Source organism: Podarcis melisellensis, assembly GCF_964234715.1.
Source record: "Podarcis melisellensis genome assembly, chromosome: 6".
In the NCBI taxonomy this organism is placed as follows: domain Eukaryota; kingdom Metazoa; phylum Chordata; class Lepidosauria; order Squamata; family Lacertidae; genus Podarcis; species Podarcis melisellensis.
Window position 1 is genome coordinate 2,276,960 of NC_138538.1, and position 24,409 is coordinate 2,301,368.

At 48.2% G+C, this 24,409-nt stretch overlaps 1 protein-coding gene across 1 annotated transcript; it reads right to left on the reverse strand.

The window, feature by feature from the left end:
* Window positions 1-510: 510 nt before the first annotated feature.
* On the reverse strand, window positions 511-22,846 carry BPIFB2 (BPI fold containing family B member 2). The gene is made up of 16 exons (XM_081917062.1): window positions 22,818-22,846; window positions 21,007-21,143; window positions 18,160-18,265; window positions 17,929-18,033; window positions 16,832-16,978; window positions 15,783-15,840; window positions 14,327-14,387; window positions 9,930-10,021; window positions 9,008-9,202; window positions 8,314-8,355; window positions 7,065-7,241; window positions 4,985-5,052; window positions 4,717-4,762; window positions 2,826-2,889; window positions 2,594-2,670; window positions 511-887 (listed from the first exon to the last, which is right to left on the reverse strand). The coding sequence occupies exons 2-16, from the start codon at window positions 21,110-21,112 to the stop codon at window positions 846-848; spliced, it is 1,386 nt and encodes a 461-aa protein (XP_081773188.1). The 5' UTR covers window positions 21,113-21,143; window positions 22,818-22,846; the 3' UTR covers window positions 511-845.
* Window positions 22,847-24,409: the final 1,563 nt, after the last annotated feature.

The following is a 24,409-nucleotide window of genomic DNA, read 5'->3' on the forward strand; positions in this document are numbered from 1 at the left end:
ATGCCACGGTGCGCTTTTTAAAAGTAAGGAGGGAGTAGCATGTGGAGAGAGCCAGCTGCACATGGAGCACGGGCCGATATAATCCAACTTGTGGATCAGGCATGGCCAAGATCCACTCAAGGGTTCCTCCTGAACACCCTCTGCAAAGGAGACAGACGTGGCCCTCCCGTATTTTAACTCTGGGCCACATACATCTCCCACCAGGAAAACTAAGGACTGGGGGAACCCCTAAAATAGATATGGGGGTGCCTGGGGAGAGGAAGTCCCTCTGTGAAGGCGAAAGCCCTTGTGCTGTAACTGAGAAACTTCATTGGCTAAAACCCTACAGAGCATGATGGTCAACTATTTCATTCTGAAAATGGCTGGAACACCCCCAAGCAATTGAGATCAGAAAGAATATTTTAATGAGACAAAACAACACATGATGGACATGATCCAGTTGCATTTCAGCACTTGCAAATCCCATTGATTTCCGCAGGAAAAGTTAGGAATCCATTGTAATCAACACACTTTGCTTTGGCTCGATTGCTGCCCATAGTATTTATTTCACTCAACAACATTTACAGGAAAAGAATTGAGAAAGCAGAACACTTAATGAATGCATGAACCCGTGCGTTACTGGGAAGTAAGATTCCTTTAAATTGGCAGGCCTTATTTCTGAGTGAATGAGTTCCAGATCACACCCCTGTTCATCGCCTGCTGCCAAACCACCTGGTGTGTTTCCTCTATTTCATGCAGCAAAGAAAGGTAGACTCTCCTTCATTCTTAAGCGAAAGGATTTGCAGGTGCAAAGAGCAGAGATAAATGTGCCTTGCAGAGGAGAACTCCGTGCTCTTCTTTTCAGCTCAGGGCTGGTAGTCAAGGTCACAGTTGACCTGAGCATAACCCTGTAAGTTAAAAGGCAAGAGAAGAGTCAATACATGCTGCCAGAGGGATCTTGGGTAGAGGAACAATATGGAAAGGTGTTCAAATTATCCTACACAGAAGCAGTTTATTTCTGGGGCTCAGGAGACTGGGTGCAAGATGGCACTCAGGAGCCAACACAGTGCCCTTTCAGATGGTGTTACACTCCAATTCCCATCAGCCCAACCGGCATACCCAAGGTTCAGCAATGATGGGAGTCGTATGTGGCCCAACAACATTTGGCTCCAAGTATGTTTCCAAGCACAATTCAAAGTGTTGGTGCTGACCTGTAAAGCCCTAAAAGACCTCAGTCCAGTATACCTGAAGGAGCATCTCCACCCTCATCGTTCTGCCCGGACAGGGGGGGGGGGGAGAGACAGGAGGCAGGCGGGTGTGGAGGACTCCCTGGTCCTGAATGGGGTAACTGTGCCCCTGAAGGACCAGGTGCACAGCCTGGGAGTCATTCTGGACTCACAGCTGTCCATGGAGATGCAGATCAATTCTGTGTCCAGGGCAGCTGTTTATCAGCTCCATCTAGTACGCAGGATGAGACCCTCCCTGCCCACAGACTCTCTTGCCAGAGTAGTGCATGCTGTAGTTATCTCCCGCTTGGACTACTGCAATACGCTCTACGTGGGGCTACCTTTGAAGGTGAACCGGAAACTGCAATTAATCCACAATGCGGCAGCTAGACTGGTTACTCGGAGTGGCCACCAGGACCACAACACCGGTCCTGAGAGATCTGCATTGGCTCCCTGTATGTTTCCGAGCACAATTCAAAGGGTTTAAATTTAAAGCCCTAAACGGCCTTGGTCCAGTATATCTGAAGGAGCATCTCCACCTCCATTGTTCTGCCCGGACACTGAGGTCCAGCGCCGAGGGCCTTCTGGTGGTTCCCTCATTGCGAGAAGTGAGGTTACAGGGAACCAGACAGAGGACCTTCTCAGTGGTGGCGCCCGTCCTGTGGAACACCCTCCCTTTCAGATGTGAAGGAAATAAGCAGCTATCTTATTTTTAAAAGACATCTGAAGGCAGCCCTGTTTAGGGAGGTTTTTGATATTTAATGCTGTATTGTTTTTAACACTCGATTGGGAGCTGCCCAGAGAGGCTGGGGAAACTCAGCCAGATGGGCGGGGTATAAATAATAAATTATTATTATTATTATTACTACGGACAGGCTGCCATGTTTTCCAAAGGTGGGCCAATATGACCTCAGTTATGCTGAGAGTTTAAGGAGAAGACCTTGAGTATTTTCAGCTGTTGTTCCAGTTACAGATAGGTAGCCGTGTTGGTCTGCCATACATAGTCAAAACAAAACAAATTCCTTCCAGTAGCACCTTAAAGACCAACTAAGTTAGTTCTTGGTATGAGCTTTCGTGTGCATGCACGAAATCTGAAGAAGTGTGCATGCACACCAAAGCTCATACCAAGAACTAACTTAGTTGGTCTTTAAGGTGCTACTGGAAGCAATTTTTTTTGTTTCAGCTGTTGTGTTCATCTTGGACCACTCAGAAGAACATCAGCTGTATCAGGCCAAAGGGCCCACAGTCTAGTCCAGCGTCCTGTTCTTAAAGTGGCTAACCAGATGCCCATTGTGGGGAAACCCTCAGGCAGGTGATTTGGGGATGTCTTAGCTAAATAAGTGGGGGTGAAGGAAAGGACGGAGGCAGCGCAGCCCAAGGAGTCTCACCTCATGAATTTCAATCTCGGGCTCGATGTACTGGACGTTGCTGAGCTTGGGAAGAGAGATCCCCACACTCAGAGCAGCTGCAAATGGAAAAAGACAACACGGTCAACACCCCCAACTTGATGGGGCAACTGTGGGGCAAGGACCCATGCTCTTCATGCAGCCCCCCTCCCTCTAGGTGCTGAGCTCCTAGGACCTCAGTGGAGCTGCTGTTGAAGCGATTCGCCTGCATTACCGTTCATGTGAGCCAGGAAAGCATCCTGAAATTCGGAGAGGATCACCCTTCTCAAATAGGAGATCTGCCAGGGAGAGAAAAGGCAATGGGTTGATCCCAGATCTTGACATGAGTGATCACAGAGGAGCAAAGGAAGCTCCCTTATGCAGAGTCAGACCACCGGTCTTCCTAGCACAATTTCATCTGTGCTGACTGACAGCAACTAGGAATGGGGGAGAAATTTGATTGACGAAGCACCGGAAGCCTATTCTATCCAATTCACACGTTTCGAAACAATAGGCAGACCGAAACACAGGACTAGGCTTTGAAATCCGCACTCGCCTGAATTTTGCGATGCAGTTCTCAAAGCAACCAACGTTTACAAGAATGCATGTGGTGAAGGGAAGAGTGTATGAAAATGAAGATATAAGAGGCTAAAAATACATTGCATATGGGGAAATTGCTTGCAGAAAAAATGTCTCTTCAGTCAAAACTGCATATAAAAATGTGTTTATTAGGCAAAATTTGCACTAAGATGCTAGAGAAGTTTCACTTTATTAAACATCACAAATTGCTGCAAAATGTGGAGAACTGAATTTAAGAGTGGAAGAAAGAGAAACCACAGCAGCTGAAATGGACAGATTCTTCCATGTCTTGCAGTGACTCCCCAGGGTTGTAGACTCAGGGCTGCTTCACAGCCCTACCAGCAGATGCTGTCGTCCAGCCCAGACACTGAGGTCCAGCCAGTGGCGTAGCGTGGGGGGTGCAGGGGGGGCGGGCTGCACCGGGCGCAACATCTGGGGGTTAGGGTTAGGGGGCGCAAATCCACGGGTTGGGGGCGCAAATCCACGGGTTAGGGGGCTCAAATTACTTGCCTTGCCCCGGGTGCTGACAACCCACGCTACGCCACTGGGTCCAGCACCAAGGGCCTTCTGGCAGTTTCCTCCCTGCGAGAAGCGAGGTTACAGGGAACCAGGCAGAGGGCCTTCTCGGTAGTGGCGCCCACCCTGTGGAACGCCCTCCCTTCAGATGTCAAGGAAATAAACAACTATCTTACTTTTAAAAGACATCTGAAGGCAGCCTTGTTTAGGGAAGCTTTTAATGTTTAATGCTGTATTGCGTTTTTAATATTTGGTTGGGAGCCACCCAGAGTGGCTGGGGAAACCCAGCCAGACGGGTGGGGTATAAATATATTAGTAGTAGTAGTAGTAGTAGTAGTAGTAGTAGTATTATGGCAGGAAGTGAACCTGTGACTTCCTGCAAGCAAAATGGGTGTGCCACCCACTGCCCTGTGGTCCTTCCCCCATACGCAAGGGAGGTTTGGGCCGCCTGGTCCCCGGATACATGTGCGTACAGAGTAATAATGAAATAACCCTCTGCAGAGAGACTACAATTCATTGCTGGTGAAACAACACAGAGGATCAACGTACAGTAGGAGAAACCAAAAGTTAGAGATGACTCTAAGGGTCAGACCTGGGGCTTTTACACATCTGGAATCCCACCAGATGTCAAAGACCAGACTTTTAGAAGACATCTGAAGGCAGCCCTGTTTAGGGAAGCTTTTAATGTTTAACAGACCACTGTATTTTAATATTTTTTTGGAAGCCGGCCAGAGAAAATTTTGCTGACCCCTGTTGTAGAACCTCAGAGGTTGTGTCAGGGACACTGCGGTGTGGGAGCTGAGCACCCACAACAATTTTTTTGTGGGTGCTCAGGCACCCAGAGCCCCCTAGAGTCCTGGGATACTGCAGAAGACATGGCCTAAACAGGCTCAGAACAGCTATTGCACCCACTTGGGAGCACAGTATGGGCGTAAAATACACAGCTAACCCCCCCCAGCTAACCCCCCCAAGTAAAAATCCTGGCTACGTCCATGGAGCGCAGCAAGGAAGGCAAAAGGCAGATGGCGTACCTCTGTTATCTCCACGCTGGAAGACTCCACCTCCAGACCAACATCTCTGCAAAACAAAGTAGAATAACATGAGCCATGATGGCATCAGCTGCACCACTGATCTGGACACTCAAGTCCATCAGGTCCCTGAGGAAAGGACGGGGACTGGAGTGTCCCTTTCATCCTTCGCCACAATGAAAGCAGAAAACAGTTGGCCCTCATCAGGCGGGGTGGGGGGTGAGGCAGGAAGTAAAATGGTAAGGAAAGTAAAATGTCTGGCTGAACTCACCCATGGACGCCAACTGTCAGATGGAGACTTGTAATGGTGACATCTAGCTTGACAGCTAAGGTCAGGTCCTGCAAACAGAAGACCGGGAAGGGATCGTTTTCATGAGAGAAAGCTACAAAGGCTCTATCCTTTGTTTGTTTGTTTCCTTGTTTGTTTATAATACTTGTATGTTGTGAACCATGCTATGATCTTCAAATGAAGGTGGCATTCAAATTTTAATAGCAATAGTAATATACAGTGGTACCTCAGGATGCGAACGGGATCCGTTCTGGAGCCCCACTGGCATCCTGAAGCGAATGCAACTCGCGACTGTGCGTCTGTGCGTGCGCAGGTCGCAATTCGCCGCTTCTGCACATGCGCGTGACATCATTTTTACCATCTGCGCATGCGTGAGCGGCGAAACCTGGAAGTAACACGCTCCGTTACTTCCAGGTTGCCACGGAGCGCAACCAGAAAGTGCTCAACCTGAAGCAGCTTCAACCCGAGGTATGACTGTACCTTGGTTTTTGAACAGAATGCGTTCCGGAAGTCCTTTCGACTTCTAAAATCAAGGCACGGCTTTCGGTTGGCTTCCAATTTCACAGGTGCACCGGAAACAATAGCAGAAGCTGCATCGGATGTTCGGCTTCCAAAAAAATTTCAAAAACCGGAACACTCACTTCCGGGTTTTGAAAGTTCGGGAGCCAAAACGTACGAGTACCAAGGCGTTCGACAACCAAGACACAACTGTAGTAATAATAGGAGCTTGTGTTGCTTGTCACACACACCCCACACCCTACTGAACCCACCCCACCCATTGTCAACCCTCTTCCTTTTACAGCTCACCCAACCTGCAGCACCCCCCACCACCACCACTGCCTGTGCAGCTTGCTTCAGCTCTCTGACCCACCCACAGCTCGCCCAACCCATTGCCCACTGAGAGCAGAAATCCTATATTTTAAAATCCTACATGGGCAGGCACACTCAGTCTCCAGAGTGTCGATGGACAAGTGCAAATATTTATAAACCACTTGACAATTCAAAGCTGCCAAAGAGGTGTGTCAGGGAACTGCCATCGGAGCCAAGAGGGGAGGTAAGGCTCCCCAATGATGCCGGAGAGGGAACCAGCAAGGAGAGAGGGAGAGCTTCCGCTGGGGAAGGAAATCAGAGTGATGCCAGGAAGAAAGGGGAGGCTGAGAGGGCTTCGGAGGGAGGGCTCCAAGACTCTTCCAGCGAGATCAGCGAGGAGAGCACCGGACCTCCGCTTGGCACGCCTACTCTGCGCAGAAAGCTTCCGCGCAGGGAAGCTAGGAGGAGACTTGGTGTCAAAGAATTTTTATGTTGGAAGAAGTTCAGGAAACGCCCACTGACGGATTCTGCCAGTGACTGAGACAGCCAAGGTGTAAGGGCTGTCCAGCCAGGGAAAGGTTTAGCCATACAACCCAGCCTGGAGCAGTTTGCGGCTTACGCACAAGCAACCCCAATTCCCATTACAAGGTGGATAGTATGATAAAAGACAGACTGTAAATAAAAATTGCAGACTTGGTAAACTAAAAGAAATAGCCCCATTTCTACAATAGTACAATTAATTTTCCCTAAAATGACCAGGTCAGACTTCAAGAGGAGACTTCTTCTTAGATGCATCGCTTGCTTGATTTTCAAGAGGACAATGCATAAAATATCAGTGTGCTACACACTTGTCTTATTTGAGCTGGCAACTCGTTCCAGAGGGCTGGAGCTGCAACACTAAAAGCCCAGGTTCTAGTACATACTAAGCACATCTCTAGGTCACGTGGAGCTCTCAGCAGTGCCCTCATCTGAGGAGCAATGTTGTAGCGCAGGGATATATGAGGTGAGATGATCCCTTAGGAGATCCATATGGATGTACAACCATTGTAGATGGCAGTTCACACACAGGTGTGCATTTGCACTGCAAGACTCGTCCCGGCTGCAGTCAGATGGAGCCCAGGGGCACAACGGCTGGTGTCCAGCAAGACCTTTGACATCCAGCCTTCGTCCTGAGCAAGCCGTCATCTCCCTGAGAGCTGCAAGTCGCCAAGGCAGGAGAACAAGGAAACAAAGACTAGCTGCTTTCACTCACCACGCCCAAGGTGAAGAGTGCCTGCGACTGTTGGAAAGATCCGGATTCAGCCACGCCCACCTGGATGGCGGGACTGAGGCGCAGGATCGCTGCGCCCTCATGGAAGCTGATGATGGGGAGTTTGCTGACCACCACGTTGAGCATCAAGGCAACAGACTGGGGATAACGCTTTGAGATCTATAGTGGGAATGGAAGGAGGGGGTTGTTATTTGCATTGTTGCAGCCCATCGCACATCTGAAGCTGCCTTAGGCAGAATTAGGCCCCTTTAGCCCTGGCAGAGACGCTCTACCCAATCACGTACAGTGGCGTAGCGTGGGTTGTCAGCACCCGGGGCAAGGCAAGTAATTTGCGCCCCCTAACCTGTGGATTTTAGTAGGCGCAGAAATCTGCGAGTGCGAGTGCCCCCCCAGATGTTGCGCCCGGTGCGGCCGGCCCCCCTGCACCCCCACACTACGCCACTGATCACGTAGTGGGGGGAACCACAAGGGGCGGTTGCTCCGGGCGCAAAATTGTTAGGGGCGCAAAATGTCAAGACCCAGCGCTGCCTCAATACAGCTGCACACTTCTGTTGCTGGGCTCCGTTGAAAATGGCTTCTTCATGCAAACCAGAAAGTGACCTCTCCAGACAATGGAACAACTCTTCTTTTCTTATCTCTGTAGCTGCAATGCCCTGGGTGACGCAGATGCCATTAGGCAGTTGCATGCCCATGTGTACCCCGTCCCTGGCATAGCTGTCAACGTTTCCCTTTTTAAAGGGACATTCCTTTATTCTGAATAGGATCCCTCGCAAGAAAAGGGAAAAGTTGACAGCTATGGTCCGCGGGTGGCACTGTTGGTTAAACCACAGAGCCTAGGACTTGCCAATCAGAAGGTCGGCAGTTCAAATCCCTTGACGGGGTAAACTCCCGTTGCTCAGTCCCTGCTCCTGCAAACCTGGCAGTTCGAAAGCACGTCAAACTGCAAGTAGATAAATAGGTACCGCTCTGGCGGGAAGGTAAATGGTGGGAAGGTAAACGGCGTTTCCATGCACTGCTCTGGTTCGCCAGAAGCGGCTTAGTCCTGCTGGCCACATGACCCGGAAGCTGTACGCCGGCTCCCTTGGCCAATAAAGCGAGATGAGCACCGCAACCCCAGAGTCGGCCACGACTGGACCTAACTGTCAGGGGTCCCTTTACCTTTACCTTAAAATACCTCTCAGATCAAATAAAGGGTTCGCCAGCCCTGCATTGGTTCCTGGACATTACTTACCGAGGGGATGGCCTGCTCCAGCATGGAGGTGGTGAGGTGGCTCTGTAAAGAAGCAAAGAATTCTCAGTCTCGGGCCTTAGGAACAGCTTGGATCTCCCCTCCCTGCTCTGAGAGTCCAGGGCATTCCAGGTTTGTCTGTTTCCAGAAGTCTGTTGCATTTCTGCATTATCTGCAAACACTTTTTTTTTCTTTTAGAATAGTATGTAGATATATATATATAAATACACACACATACACACAAACACACATACATGCATGCAAGTTTAAACTTGCATGTGTGTGTGTGCTTAATTCCTTCTTAAAAATTGTTTCCCTATGTGTTTAGCAGTTTCTATTTTATCTGTAAGCCACTTCGAGTCCTTGATAGGGAAAAAGGAGGGATTTAAATAAACATATTCAACAACAACAACAACAACAACAACAAAAGCAACTGCATTTTTGCAAATCACACAGCTGTAGGCAATTTTTTTTTTATGAATAAAGGATATTTAAATAATTAAATTATTGCTGTGACTGCTTCTCATTGGTGATTCCATTGTTTTATATTTTCCATAAACCACTTTGAATGTGAGTGTGTGTGTGTGTGTATTGCAATCAAGCAGGGTATAAATGTTGGGAAATAAATAAACAGGCTTGGGCTCGGCTCGGCTTAGGGTGGCATTCGCTACGCACCAATCACACTCCCTCTACTGACCGACTGGCCTCCGATTTGGAGGTTCAGGGCTCCCGATTGCTCCAGGCTGGCGAAAAGACTGGCGAAGAGATGCTCCGAGAGACCCATGTTCACCATGGAGTCGTCGGAAACCGTCTCTGGGGGCGGCAGAGAGAAGGGGGGCAGAGGGCCGGCGGTTTCGAAGTCGACTGGCTTCCCCATCAGGGCAATGACAGCCTGCGGAGATTTGGGAAGAGACAGAGAGAATTAAGTGCCATCTCCCTTCCTCCGTTTTCCTACGACTGTTATGCAGCAGCATTTCCTGCCTCTACAAATAATCCTCCATCTCTCCTCAAAATCATCTCTCCTGCATATTCCCCGTCTTACCTTACTGGCTGGCGCTAATTTATCGTTAATAGCTATATCCCACACCTCTTTATACCATTCTTCCATTTTATATTCTGCTTGCCCCTTCCACTTCCTGGTTATCATAGTTCGTCCAGCTGTCAATAGATTTGTGAGCAAGTTCTTCACAGCCTGTGAACCTCCTACTCTATCTTAAATTGATAATAATTCTACCACTGGACTTTTGGTCATCATTTTCCAGGTTATCCTGCAAGACAAACCGAGGATCTGTCAATATTGTTTCCATCCATCTTCTACGACCTGATCCCCTCCAGTCATTCTGGGCTATGAGTCCAGCTGGCTATGTCAGATATGTCTTGTGGTCCAAAAGATCTGTTGGGTACCAGGTTGGGGAAGGCGGGTCTACAATACCCATTAGCAGAAGACTTCCTCGCTCCTACCTGGAGATGTTGATTCAGGCTGAACCTGGAACCTTCTGCATGCAGAGCAGCTGTCCTGACCCCGGGCTATATGGCACATCAGTGTTCATGCAAGGTCTGGTTCCCACCCAGGCTAAGTGGGAGCCCCGCAGGCTTGGGGTAGGGTGTAGGGAACCTACGTTTAAATCCAAATCGATGTAATCTTCGGTGATCTCAGGATCTTCCATCATGGCGTACTGGAGGCTTGACATAGGGTTGATGGAATTCAGGCCTGCAGGTGGCGAAAAGATGGCACAAAGAGGACATTGGGTTAAACCGAGGGCTCTGCACGCAGTTTCAACTCTGCAGTTTCATCATCATTCATAAATCAATCATCGTAATGAAGTACCTTCCAATTCAAGTTCTGTACAAGGTGCCCTGCCCCATGGTCTGGACCCTGTCCACTACCTGTGCTCCTGGGTCTGATCTGGAGGGTTATTCAAGGGCAGGACTGCTCTTTATCAAGGGAATAATAATAATAATAATAATAATAATAATAATAATAATAATAATAATAAATTTTATTTATACCCCGCCCTCCCCGGCCAGAGACGGGCTCAGGGCGGATAACACCAATAAAATAAAATCACAGTAAAAACATAATAGGGGGGAAAGAGAGGGAGAAGGGGGAAAAACCCCAATTTAAAATACAGGTTAAAATGCAATTTAAAAATCCAGCATTGCAGCAGGCTGGACTAGATGACCCTTGGAGTCCCCCCAACTCCAAAGTCCTATGATTCTGTGAAGACACCAAGAACTGCCACCGGCATCAGCTGCAACTTTTAAGAACTTCTGCATGAATTTGCTTTTTCCTCCTTCTCGCACCTTCCTTTTTCCTTGTGTGTTGTGCCTTTTTAGAGCTTGACGTCAGGGACCGAGGACTTAGTACTGGTTTTTATAAGCCACCTATATAAGAGCATATATATATATATATATATATACTGCAGAGCAGGGTATAAATGTGAGTAAGCAGAGTAAGATTTAAAAGTACATCACTGAAAACTTTAGACTGAAGCCTATCCTGTGGATGTGAGCTTAATCTGTAATAGAAGGAGTTTGTTTTGATGCCGTATGGATGGCTGCATACAAGACGTAACATCTGTACATGCATTCATCTTGGGAGACAACACTTTGTGTTTGGCAATTGTTTTTACAATTTTCAATAAAGTTGTGTGCTTTTTAACGGTGAGGAGAATCCCTGTCTACAAGCTTGCAATCTCTAATTGGGTAAATAAGAAAGTATGCAAAATAATTTGTTATTGAACTATAATCATACAGCCACTAGACGGATCAATGGGCTGACTCTGCACATGGAAGCGTCATATTTTTGTGTTGATAACAAATTAGGTTGAACTCTGCCTTGCAGTGGTCTTTGCTATCTCAGCAGCCTCAGAATGGAGGACTGAAGTTGAACCTTCTATAGGGGATGCCTGAGTTCTACCCAATGGGGCTGTGTTGGTATCCTGAACATGGAGAAGCTCTCCCCTTGACCCAGAACTGTTGGCTTGCTGTTGGAACTGCCTATGAGAACCCACACAAAACAGCACAGCCCCAAGATCTCACAAGAGAACCAGTATGAACCTGGTCAAGACCAGTAGGCCAACAGAGAGCCAGTCAGAGAATGAACCTTGCAGTTGCTTTCTCAGCAAAATATCTCTGATACACTCAAAAGAAAAGGAACCCTCAAGGCTCCCCAACATTCACCAGGAACACACATAAACACACAGGCCACTGCAATTCTCTGAAATATCTTCCCAGCTGGCTCAGCTCCAGGACCTTGTTGCAGGAAGGTGGCTCTTGTAATCTTCTGTTGACTGAGCAGGTGCTGGTCAATATTGACCTTCCTCCTTACACGGCCCTTAAAGCATATTTAATTTTCCCATTAAGAGGGATCCAAAAAGGACAGAGGGGCTCTGGAGAAACTGACACTGGGCTCTGGAGCAGAGCAAAGAGGAAGTTGCTCCTCCAACAGGTATACTGAGCTCAACCTTGCATCAACAAGGTCTCCACACCTATCAGGTGAGTTGGTTTTCTGCCCAATCTCTTTGCAAGCAAGTTATGTAAAAGACTCAGGCTGTTCCCCCTTTCTTCACCTTTCCTCTCATCGTTGGAATTTTCCGATGCCATCATGAGAAATTCTAAGGATATATAAAGAGCTTATTGGATCAGCCATTGGCCCATCGAGTCCGGCATCCTGTTCTCACAACAACTGAACAGGATTTGAGCATCCTCCCCTCCTGTGGCTTCTAACCCCTGGAATTCAGAAGCACTGCTGCCTCCAGCTGTGGAGGAAGGCCATCCTGCCTAGTAGCCATCAATAGCCCTCCCCTCCTCCATGAATTTGCCCAATCCTCATTTAAAGCCATCTAGGCTGGTGGCCTGGGATGCAGGTGGCGCTGTGGGTTAAACCACAGAGCCTAGGACTTGCCGATCAGGAGGTCGGCGGTTTGAATCCCCGCGACGGGGTGAGCTCCCGTTGCTCAGTCCCTGCTCCTGCCAACCTAGCAGTTCGAAAGCACATCAAATAGGTACCACTCCGGCGGGAAGGTAAACGGCGTTTCCGTGCGCTGCTCTGGTTCGCCAGAAGTGGCTTAGTCATGCTGGCCACATGACCCGGAAGCTGTACGCCGGCGCCCTCGGCCAATAAGGCGAGATGAGCGCCGCAACCCCAGAGTCGGTCACGATTGGACCTAATGGCAAGGGGTCCCTTTACCATTACCTTTACATTTAAAGCCATCTAGGCTGGTGGCCCTTACCATACACAGAAGAAGAAGAAGAAGAAGAAGAAGAAGAAGAAGAAGAAGAAGAAGAAGAAGAAGAAGAAGAAGAAGAAGAAGAAGTAGTTATTTTATTTAAACCCCCCCCCCCCCCAGCCAAGACTGGGCTCAGAGCAGCTAACAGCAGATATTTAAAAAATTATTGAAATACAACTTTAAAAAACAAGATTAAAATACAACATTAAAATGCAGCCTCATTTCAGCAGAAACTCAAAAACCTTTGGGGGGGATGAAAATGTCAGGTCTTCACCAAGGCTAACTATCCAGACTGGTCCTACGTGGGCCAGAAAAAAGCCAGGGAAGTCCCCAAATAGGAGTTCCATCACAGAAGGAGAAAGGAAGAAGGAAAGAGGGGAAGGGGATCAAGTTCATTCCAAGCCAAAGGCCAGGCAGAACAACTCTGTCTTACAGGTCCTGTGGAAAGAAATCAGATCCCGCAGGGTCCTGGTCTCATGAGACAGAGCGTTACACCAGGCCGGAGCCAGTGTTGAAAAGGCCCTGCCTCTGGTTGAGGCTAATCTGACTTCCTTAGGGCCCGGGACCTCTAGGATGTTGCTATTTATGGACCGTAAGGTCCTCTGCGGGACAAGACAGAAGTACTGTTTTGGGGGGACAAGGGGTGGGCTGGTGTGGAGGACTCCCTGGTCCTGAATAGGGTAACTGTGCCCCTGAATGACCAGGTGCGCAGCCTGGGAGTCATTTTGGACTCACAGCTGTTCATGGAGGCACAGGTCAATTCTGTATCCAGGGCAGCTGTCTACCAACTCCACCTGGTACGCAGGCTGAGACCCTACCTGCCCACGGACTGTCTCTCCAGAGTGGTGCATGCTCTAGTTATCTCCCGCTTGGACTACTGCAATGCGCTCTACGTGGGGCTACCTTTGAAGGTGACCCGGAAACTACAACTAATCCAGAATGCGGCAGCTAGACTGGTGACTGGGAGCGGCCGCCAGAACAACATAACACCAGTCCTGAAAGACCTACATTGGCTCCCAGTACATTTCCGAGCACAATTCAAAGTGCTGGTGTTGACCTTTAAAGCCCTAAACGGCCTCGGCCTAGTATACCTGAAGGAGCGTCTCCACCCCCATTGTTCTGCCCGGACACTGAGGTCCAGCTCCGAGGGCCTTCTGGCGGTTCCCTCATTGTGAGAAGCAAAGCTACGGGGAACCAGGCATAGGGCCTTTTCGGTGATGGCGCCTGCCCTGTGGAACGCCCTCCCATCAGATGTCAAAGCGATAAATAACTACCTGACATTCAGAAGACATCTTAAGGCAGCCCTGTTCAGGGAAGTTTTTAATCTGTGATATTTTAGTGTATTTTTGGTTTCTATGGAAGCCGCCCAGAGTGGCTGGGGAAACCCAGCCAGATGGGCGGGGTACAAATAAATTATTATTATTATTATTATTATTATTATTATTATTATTATTATACCGGGAGAGGCGGTCCTGTAGCTACGAGGGTAATAAGCTGTGAAGAAGTCTTTTCTCTGGTGCATTTTGTAATGGCCCTTGCATTCACACTTGTCAATTTAAATGCACTGAAATGCATTACATGGCTGTTTCACCATTGGGAGGTGGTGCACTTCTTAATTTTTTATTATTATTGTTCATGCTGCTGTTGTTGTTGATAACAATAGAATATTTTTTACTCTGCGTTTCTGCAATGTGTGGTGCACAGATAACCCTCGATTCTGCTATGAGTTATGGGATGGGTGGGCAGAGGAACCCAGAAGCTCCTCCCTTTGTGTGGCAACTTACCAACCAAGGTGCCCAGCCTGGCATTCAGCCCCAGGACCACGCTGGAGAGGCTCAGGCACATCTGTGTGAAAGGGAAAGTGAGGGGTGGAGAAGGAGGGTCAGTGAGTCAGCTGCAAGGGGTTTGCTCTTTGTCTCGTCTCGCGAGAGTTTCATCAACAGATCGCTGTGTGGCTATCAGGTGGGCCACCCTGCCTTGTGGCATTGTACTTGAAGGTGGCTCTGATATCTCCTCTCAGTCTCCTCTTTTCCAGGCTAAACATACCCAACTCCCTCAACCGTTAGTCATCAGGCTTGGTTTCCAGACCCTTGGTCACCCTCCTCTGTGCACCCTCCAGCTTGTCTGTATCCTTCTTAAATTGTAGGAGCCAGAGGAGGTCATAGAGCCACTGCCTCACTTTCCCCCCAACCCTTCTACATCTTTGATTGCTTTTCCCTTTCATCCATGTCTTATTGTCCTTAGGGAGAGGGAGGGGAGAGAGGAGAAAGCCACTTCTGCCATTTGGAGGAGGTGGAGTTGCGGAACCCAGCCCCCACGCGATTGGGGGTATTCCCGGCCGTGTCACCTCCTGGCCAGCCAATCGGCTGGCTCTGGGGGTGTGGCCTGCCTTATTTAAACCAGGACGTGGCTGGGGATCTCCCTCTTTCCCCACCTGTCAGCTGTTCCAGTTTTTCCCACCCTCCCGCCCTATAAGGTTTTCATTCCTTGACCTTGCTATGGACCTTGGTTGGTCGCCATTGAGGGGCCTGGTAGGAATTTTTCCACTTGGCAAGTTAGCACCAGCCATTTGGTTTTCGCCTACCTCATAGCAAATCATCACAACTTTCTGGGTATTGGCGGATAGGCATTGGTATTGTTCTGTAGTTGGAAGAGGGGAGGAAGCGCCATCACCTGCCCCACATATTGAAGGGTAGTTGGATAAAGGATTCCGGGGGGGGGGGGTGAGGCCCTGTCTGAAGCCTGGGGAGGTGAGGGCCTAAGGCACGCCCCCTAATGGTGACCCTGGGGGAGTTCCTAGTTGATGTGCATCAGCTGGACTCCCCCTACTGGTGGTTAACCCTTCCCGGACTTCAAGCAGACAGGCTGGAGTCGGATATAGTCGGTTAGGACCAGTGCCTAAGCCAATACCGTTCATCACCTGTAACCAATAAAGTTGTGGCCTTATTTAGCCCATTAACCTTAATAATTGTGTCATGTGTCTTTATTTCCGCTGGGGGTGGGGCGGGAACTCGCCACGCAAGAGGCAAGTCCAAGGGATCCTGCCTCTCACATCCTAACACTCTTTGTCGACAGCAACCCTGCAGAACCCAAGAAACTTGGTTGCTTGAGATGACTGCCTCACATTGCCTCATGATCAGGTCCAGAGCAAAGACCTTTCTCGTGTGTGTGTGTGTGCGCGCGCGCGCACGCACACACACACGCACGCTAAAATGAACAGGAATGAGCAAAGCAGTTTACCTTGTCAACCAAGACAGCGCGGATGTGGTTCTGAAGGGGTTTCAGGAAGCCCAGCAAACTGGAGAGCAGGACACAGAGAAGAAGAATCAGAAAGAGCAAGTGTTCAAACACTTTCAGTTTTTCTCTTGCATACAATTTCATATGCATATTTTTTTTTCCACTAGAAGAGAACCAAGGGGTGATCATCCACAACCCACAATAAAAAGGTAAAGGGACCCCTGACCATTAGGTCCAGGTGTGGCCGACTCTGGGGTTACGGCACTCATTTTGCTTTACTGGCCGATGGAGCCGGCGTACAGCTTCCGGGTCCTGTGGCCAGCATGACTAAGCCGCTTCTGGCGAACCAGAGCAGCGCACGGAAACGCCGTTTACCTTCCCGCCAGAGCGGTATCTATTTATCTACTTGCACTTTGACGTGCTTTCGAACTGCTAGGTTGGCAGGAGCAGGGACCGAGCAACAGTAGCTCACCCCGTCGCGGGGATTCGAACCGCCGACCTTCTGATCGGCAAGTCCTAGGCTCTGTGGTTTAACCCACAGTGCCACCTGCGTCCCGTACAATTCACAATAGAGGGGGACAAAAGACCATCCCCACAAATGACCTTTAAGGAGACAGAACCCTTGGCAGGAGGGTGACATTTTCCACACCCCACTTTTTCCTAGGGACCTCAAGTCTTTTTTTCCACCACCCTCATCACCTCTGCAAATCTATGGGCAGAGATTTCTCTCCCAGGGAGAAGAGTTTGTATCCCAAAAAATTGTGGGGTGGGCTGGAGGGAGACTGCCTAGGACCCATCTGCTTGCCACCTTGAGTTCCATGATGGAAGACAAGTGGGACATAGCGGCGGGGATTAGATAAAAATGTTATCCAGATGTTTGCATAGGTGGTGAGAGTTCGCTAGCAGGAGATGAATCTAGCATAGACCCAGGCTGCTCAACAAAACTTTCTTTTTCAGGGTAGGAGAACGAAATCTAGCAAAGGTGAAACTTCATCCCCCTTGCAAGAAAGCACAAGTCAAGCCCTACCTGCGCACAGGTATCCACTACTCACTTGCTACCTCCCAGGAGGATGTCCACGTCTCCCAGAAGGGACTTGCAGGCCGTGACACTCAGGATGGGGAATCCATGGGGGCTTCTCATGACACGGACGTCGAGCAGGATGGAGGAGCCCACCCTCAGCTCCACTGGAGCAATCAAGCTGCACCAAGGGGCAAGGGGAAAGGTCAGCTGAGGGCGCTGGGTGCCCAGGGAGTTCACGCCTCTCCGTTCGCCCCAAGACTAAGGAGTGCATAGCTTGCTGCTCTCGTGGGAGCTGACTTAACCTGCCCACAGTTCGGTAGCCGAATTGAATTTGCTGCTCCAAAACCTCCTACACAATTGAATTTTTCAACCTCTTATTAAATGTCAAGTTGGCAAACATGGAGCTTTCATACTCCAAAGTTTACTGTCAAAGTTTACTCAACATAAACTCTTGGTTTGCATCACTTGTACCTAAAACTCAGTAAAAGAAAGAAAGGAAGGAAGGAAGGAAGGAAGGAAGGAAGGAAGGAAGGAAGGAAGGAAGGAAGGAAGGAAGGAAGGTCAAGAAAGTAATAGGAGAGAGAAGGAGAGACAGAGAGCCCCCATCATTCAGCTGGACGCTGAGGTCCAGCTCAGAGGACCTTCTGGAGGTTCCCTCACTCCACAGTGAGGTTACATGGAACCAGGCAGAGGGCCTCCTTGGTAGTGGCGCCCACTCTGTGGAGCGCCCTTCCACCAGATGTCAAGGAAATAAACAACAATCTGGTTGGGAGCCGACCAGAGTGGCTGGGGAAACCCAGCCAGATGGGCGGGTTATAAATAATATAATATTCGTAAAGGTATTCATATTCGTATTCAATAGTGGAAGAGAGCAGATCTCCCAGAGAGTGTATGCTTCAATTTGCAGCCATATTCTGATGGGCTGAAGTTTGCAAATTGCATGCGGTCTTCTTAATACTTAAAAAAAAAAAATTTAAAGGCCCTCTCACCCATCTGGCGATTCAGGCCTTCCAGATTACCTTGCTCACGGCCCTGAAGCACCTGCCCTGACACCTGGGTCTGATAGCAGCTGCTAGTATCCTAAGTTAACCACCCCGTAGAACTCCAAACCGGAAGCAGGTCACTCACACGCTGCCTCGGATGTGCAGCTGGGCACTGAGGGACAGCTGGACGCCAGTCCTTGGGATGAGCTTCACGGAGAGATGAGGGAGCTGAGCGTTCAAAACTCGGATCCTGCAAAAGGAGGGGGAGGGGAGGGAAAAAATAAATAGCAATCAATATTCAAATGTAGTGGTTCCCAGACTTTTTTGGGCCACACCTCCTTGGGTTCCAAAAACCCCTGCAAGAGACATCACTCACCCCACAACCTTCAGAAGTGATCCGATAATGGTTCGTGGGCTCATGAAATTCGGGATCTGGATGACCATGAGACCTCTCAGCAAGGATGGCTTCCCTTGCTGGCAGACTGTGGAGATATTAAGAGAAGGGGCCATTTTTTGTATAATTCTTATTAGATTTTCTGTTTCGCAATTTTATTTTATTTTTTTATAATATTTTATTAAGTTTTATCAAAGAGAAAAGTTACATAAAGAAAAACACCAAACAGCTCAAACCTATAAACATACAAAATCAACAATTAACATATAAGAAAAAAAAGGGGGGGGGAACCAAGAAAAAAGAAAAAGTTAAAACACTTAAAAGAGAAAAACAACAAAAGAAAAAAGAAAAAAAAAGAAATTTTAAAAAGTTAAAAATAAAAATCCCTCTCTTTAATTTCTTACCATTCATAAACTTATTTTCTTGACTTCCTCACACACCCCTTTCTCGTATTCCAGTTTAAAACTAATTAGCAAATTCCTTATTATTTGTTGTTTTCATCTAATGTCTATCATATTCTTGTTTTACCTTTTTTACTAGAACCCATTCATTTCATTTCAATGTCATCAACATTCAAAAATTTTACAATGTTTTTGTAAATAGATTTTAAATTTCTTCCAATCTTCTTCCAGCATCTCTTCTCCCTGGTCCTGTTTTGCAATTTTAAATACTCATTTAAACATCCTTGCAATATCAATAACTTCCCTTCTTCTCTTTCCATGGTTCATTTTACATATCCTAAATCCCTGCATATTTTACAAAAACTATACCATTCAGTATTCCATTATTACACCCATCAAAACTTATTTACACCGTTGAATTTATCTTAATGCTGCCTGTGTTTTCAAGTGTACACAATTTCCCCCTATATATTCAATAAACATTTCCCAATCTTCTCTAAACATTATGTTTTTCTTGTTCATGTTAAGTCTGTAAGCTGCGCATATTCCACCAGCGTAAGTGGCAATTCTTCTTTGGTTGGGACCTCGCTTGTTTTCCATTCCATATCTGGGATTTGTCCATCAAAAAACGCGTCCTACCAGAATTTTCCAAAATGGGTTGAAAATGTCTGGGGAAATCCAGGTATAGTTAATGGCATTCGGAAGTGGCCGAATTTCCCCAAAAAAGAGCTCAACAACTCTTGTGTCTGGATTTTCACTTTTTGAAATATGGCAGCCCTAATTAACGGGCATGCGCAACTTAGGTCCAAAATAATAATAATAATAATAATATTTTTTTATTTATACCCTGCCCTTCCTGGTTCAAAAACCGGGCTCAGGGCGGCTAACAACAATTTTAAAACACTTAATTATAAAAGCAGCATAAAATACAGTATAAAAACATGAATAACAATAAAATTCAAAAATCAATTAAATAATCCCCAGGGCTAGCTGGCTGAACTGGTCCTACTTGGGCCAGCGAGGAGGCCAGGGGAGAATTAGCTGTGGGGTCTCAGAGCGGGTAATCTTCATAAAAGGAGAGGGGGAGGGAAGGAAGGGAAATAAAAGATCAGGCTGAATTCTAATTAAAGGCCAGGCAGAATAGCTCTGCCTTACAGGCCCGACGGAAGGAAGTTCAATCCTGAAGGGCCCTGGTCTCATAGGACAGAGCATTCCACCAGGTCGGAGCCATCACTGAGAAGGCCCTGGCCCTGGTGTGGATTATTGCTTTTATATCTCACCTTTTCCTCCAGGGAGCTCAAAGTGGCAGACATGGTACTCCTCCCCGTCCTCATTTAATCCTCACAACAACCTTGTGAGGTAGGCCAGGCTGAGAGGTAGTTTCTGGCCCCCCTGACCACCCAGGGAGCGGCATGGCCCAGTGGGGATTTGAACCCTGGTGTCTCCCAGGCAGGTGCGCCAACTCCTTGGGTATGGAGAAGTCTCTGCCCCCCCCCCTCAATATCTGCTGGCAGGGGGTGGAAGAGGCTGAGTGGAGAGCAGTTTGTTCGCTGACTCCTCCTGAGCATGAGAGAGGAGGTTGCCACGCTGGGCTCTAGGCTTGGCCCCCTCCCACCAATGTGATGTGTGTTGTGTGCATGATATCACATGTGTGATGCATGTTGCATGCATGACATTGCATGTGCCCCACATGACAGCCCCAGCTCCCAATCTCGGGTGCAAGACAATGCCTCTGCTCCCAGCTCCTAGTCCAGCCACTACACTACACGGGCTTTCACACATTGCTTTCAACAGGTCTACTCTGAATAATAATAATAATAATAATAATAATAATAATAATAAAATTTTATTTATACCCCGTCCTTCCCGGTTCAAAAACCGGGGTCAGGGCGGCTAACAACAAATTTAAAACACTTAATTGATGCAACAAAAAGAAGAAGAGTTTGGATTTGATATCCCGCTTTATCACTCCCCTTCAGGAGTCTCAAAGCGGCTCACAATCTCCTTTCCCTTCCTCCCCCCAACAAACACTCTGTGGGGTGACTGGGGCTGAGAGACTTCAGAGAAGTGTGACTGGCCCAAGGTCACCCAGCAGCTGCATGTGGAAGAGCGGGGAAGCGAACCCGGTTCCCCAGATTACGAGTCCACCGCTCTTAACCACTACACCACAAAACCAGCATAAAATACAGTATAAAGCATGAATAACAATAAATTCAGAATTCAAAAATCAATTTGGGGGGAAATCCATTCAGAAGAGGTTCTGAATAGACTGCATAGCATCACAGAGCACCGAAGGACCTACAGGCGTCCAGGAACGTGAGTCGGCTGGGCTGTGTCATTCGTGCTAATTCTTGTATGAATACAAAAATTCACTAATGTTGAGTCCAGGTCTTCAAGAGATGCAAGGGGCTGTGCAGAGGGCACTCACCATACTCAAGGGCTTCTTGGTTGATCCTCACTACAGTCCCTGGGGTGGACCCTTGCGAGGGGACAAGGAGGCAAAGGAGGACACTCAGGACGCAAAGCTTCAACATCTTCTGCGTTGTGGTGCAGCCGTTGGGCAACCTGGGGGGAAAGGAAGAGGCACGAGAGAAAGGACAATGGTCAAAACCCACAGGATCTTGCAGCTTCTGTACACCAGCAGCAAATAGTACCTTCAACCTGCTACAACCTGAAATGCCTACTCACTCACAAGGTAAAAAGGTAAAGGACTCCTTGGTCCTGTACACCTGAAGGAGCGTCTCCACCCCCATCGTTCTGCCCGGACACTGAGGTCCAGCTCCAAGGGCCTTCTGGTGGTTCCCTCCCTGCGAGAAGCCAAGTTACAGGGAACCAGGCAGAGGGCCTTCTTGGTAGTGGCACCCACCCTGTGGAACGCCCTCCCACCAGATGTCAAAGAGAAGAACAGAGAACAGCTACCAAAATTTAGGAGACACCAGAAGGCAGCCCTGTTTAGGGAAGCTTTTAATGTTTAATAGGTTATATTTTAATATTCTGTTGGAAGCTGGCCAGAGTGGCTGGGGAAACCCAGCCAGATGGGCGGGGTTTAAATAAATTATTATTATTATTATTATTATTATTATTATTATTATTATTATTATTGGACAGTAAAGTCCAGTCAAAGGCGACTATGGGGTTGCAGCGCTCATCTCACTTTCAGGCCGACGGAGCCTGTGTTTGTCCACAGACAGCTTTCCGCGTCAGGTGGCCAGCATGACTCAACTGCTTCTGGTGCAACAGGACACCATGACAGAAACCAGAACACACGGAAACCCGTTTACCTTCCTGCCAGAGTGGTGCTTATTTATCTACTTGCACTGGTGTGCTTTCAAACTGCTAGGCTGGCAGGAGCTGGGACAGAGCAACAGGAGTTCACCCCATTGCGGGGATTTGAACAGCCGACCTTCCAATCGGCAAGCCCAAGAGGCTCCGTGGTTGAGACCACAGTAGGACTAGTAACTTTCTGCGCATGCCCACCTATGCAGCCTGGGCATTCTTGCTGCATGACATAATAATAATAATAATAATAATAATAATAATAATAATAATAATAATGTGAAAGCTGGAAGTGAGAGCTGGACCATAAAGAAGGCTGATTACCGAAGAATGGATGCTTTTGAATTCTGGTGCTGGAGGAGACTCTTGAGAGTCCCATGGACTGCAAGAAGATCCAACCTCTCCATTCTGAAGGAAATCAGCCCTGAGTGCTCACTGGAAGGACAGATCGTGAAGCTGAGGCTCCAAGACTTTGGCCACCTCATGAGAATAGAAAAGACCCTGGAAAAGACCCTGATGTTGGGAAAGATGGAGGGCACAAGGAGAAGGGGACAACAGAGGATGAGATGGTGGGACAGTCTTCTTGAAGCTACCAGCATGAGTTTAACCAAACTGGGGGAGGCAGTGGAAGACAGGAGTGCCTGGCGTGCTCTGGTCCAGGGGGTCACGAAGAGTTGGACATGACTAAACAACTAAACAACAAACAATAATAATAATATAGAGCAGAGGCTGGAGAGCCATCGGTCATGGATGCTGCAGTTACAACCTGCGTTGAGCCACAAGATTCTCTTCCAGCTCTCTGATGCTGTGATTTTTTGGCTTTTGCGGTGCAATGGAAAAGGTGGTGTATCTTTGGCTGCAGGTGGCAAACTCTCCTTCCTTGCAGGTTTTTAAAGAGAGGTTGGATGGTTGTCTTTCAGGGGTACTTGAACTTGCCAGCCCACCCAGAGACTCAGATCTTACCTTACTGCTTTGGGAAGGTGGTAGATCCCAGAGACCACTTCTGCTGCCTCCCTTGCTTCTGTGGGAGAAGGAGACCTGGCTTTTATTTGGCTACCAGGTGTGGGCAGAAAGCTGAAGGTCAGGAGACATGTCAAGCTTAGGTTTGCAGAGGGCGTGAAACGTTTACTTGTGGGAAAATGGGAAGCCTGCTTTCTGCACACAACCCACAATGTATATTTGGGATGCAACCAATCAATCCATCCATCCATCACTCTCAAAGAAGCACCGTGCCTGGTCAAACGGGGAGAGGATTAGCAGGTCTCAGAGCTTCTGAGATGACAAGGCATCTGGGATTCAGACCCCACCAAGTCAAACTTTAGGATCCAGCAGGAACTGCTAGCCCTTTATGACACATTTTTTTCCTTTGCAAAGGACGAAAGCCATTTCATTTGTATTGTTTGTCCGAGGGGGGTCTATCTGGATGAATTCTTGGGGTCCCGTACCCGATGTGAGTTAAAATCTAATGGCGGATTCTACTGCTGAACAAGTTTCTTTGGAAGGCAATGACCTCCGCTGTCCACTCAAGGGTCCTGATCTGAAGAAGCTGTGTTGCAGGAGCTGCAATGAAGGGATGGGTAGTGGCACCTGCCCTGTGGAACGCCCTCCCACCAGATGTCAAAGAGAAAAACAACTACCAGACTTTTAGAAGACATCTGAAGGCAGCCCTGTTTAGGGAAGCTTTTAATGTTTGATGGATTACTGTATTTTAATATTCTGTTGGAAGCCGCCCAGAGTGGCTGGGGAAACCCAGCCAGATGGGCAGGGTATAAATTATTATTATTATTATTATTATTATTATTATTATTATTATTATTATTAGGCCCTCCAGGCTCATGAGTGGGTCTTTCCTCCTCCCCTCTCCCCCCACCTCACCTGGCTGCTAGGTAGAAGAAGGACACCCACAGTTTTGGGCTGTGAGTTGAGCTGGAGAAACAGAGACCGGCTTGCTCTGGGCTGGAACCAAAGCTGTGACTGATGGAGAAGAAATATCTCCTGGGGTGTTGATGCTGTGGGCACCCCCCCATCCTGTACTCAAGTTGTAAAGGTAAAGGAACCCCTGACCATTAGGTCCAGTTGTGGCTGACTCTGGGGTTGCGGCGCTCATCTCGCTTTATTGGCCGAGGGAGCCAGTGTACAGCTTCCGGGTCATGTGGCCAGCAGGACTAAGCCGCTTCTGGCGAACCAGAGCAGCGCACGGAAATGCCATTTACCTTCCCGCCAGAGCAGTACCTATTTATCTACTTGCACTTTGACCTGCTTTCGAACTGCTAGGTTGGCAGGAGCAGGGACCGAGCAACGGGCGCTCACCCTGTCGTGGAGATTCGAACCGCCGACCTTCTGATCGGCAAGTCCTAGGCTCTGTGGTTTAACCCACAGCGCCACTCACATCCATGCTCAAGTTGTATAAATGTGTAAATAAAACCATATGTGTTAAAAACTCCAGAGTCTCTGCTGACCTTCATCCCAAGGAAACCAAACTCTGGGTAAGAACCAGGAATTCACAGAGCCTCTCATTGCTTTGAGAATGAGGTGGCACATAACTGTATTATCTC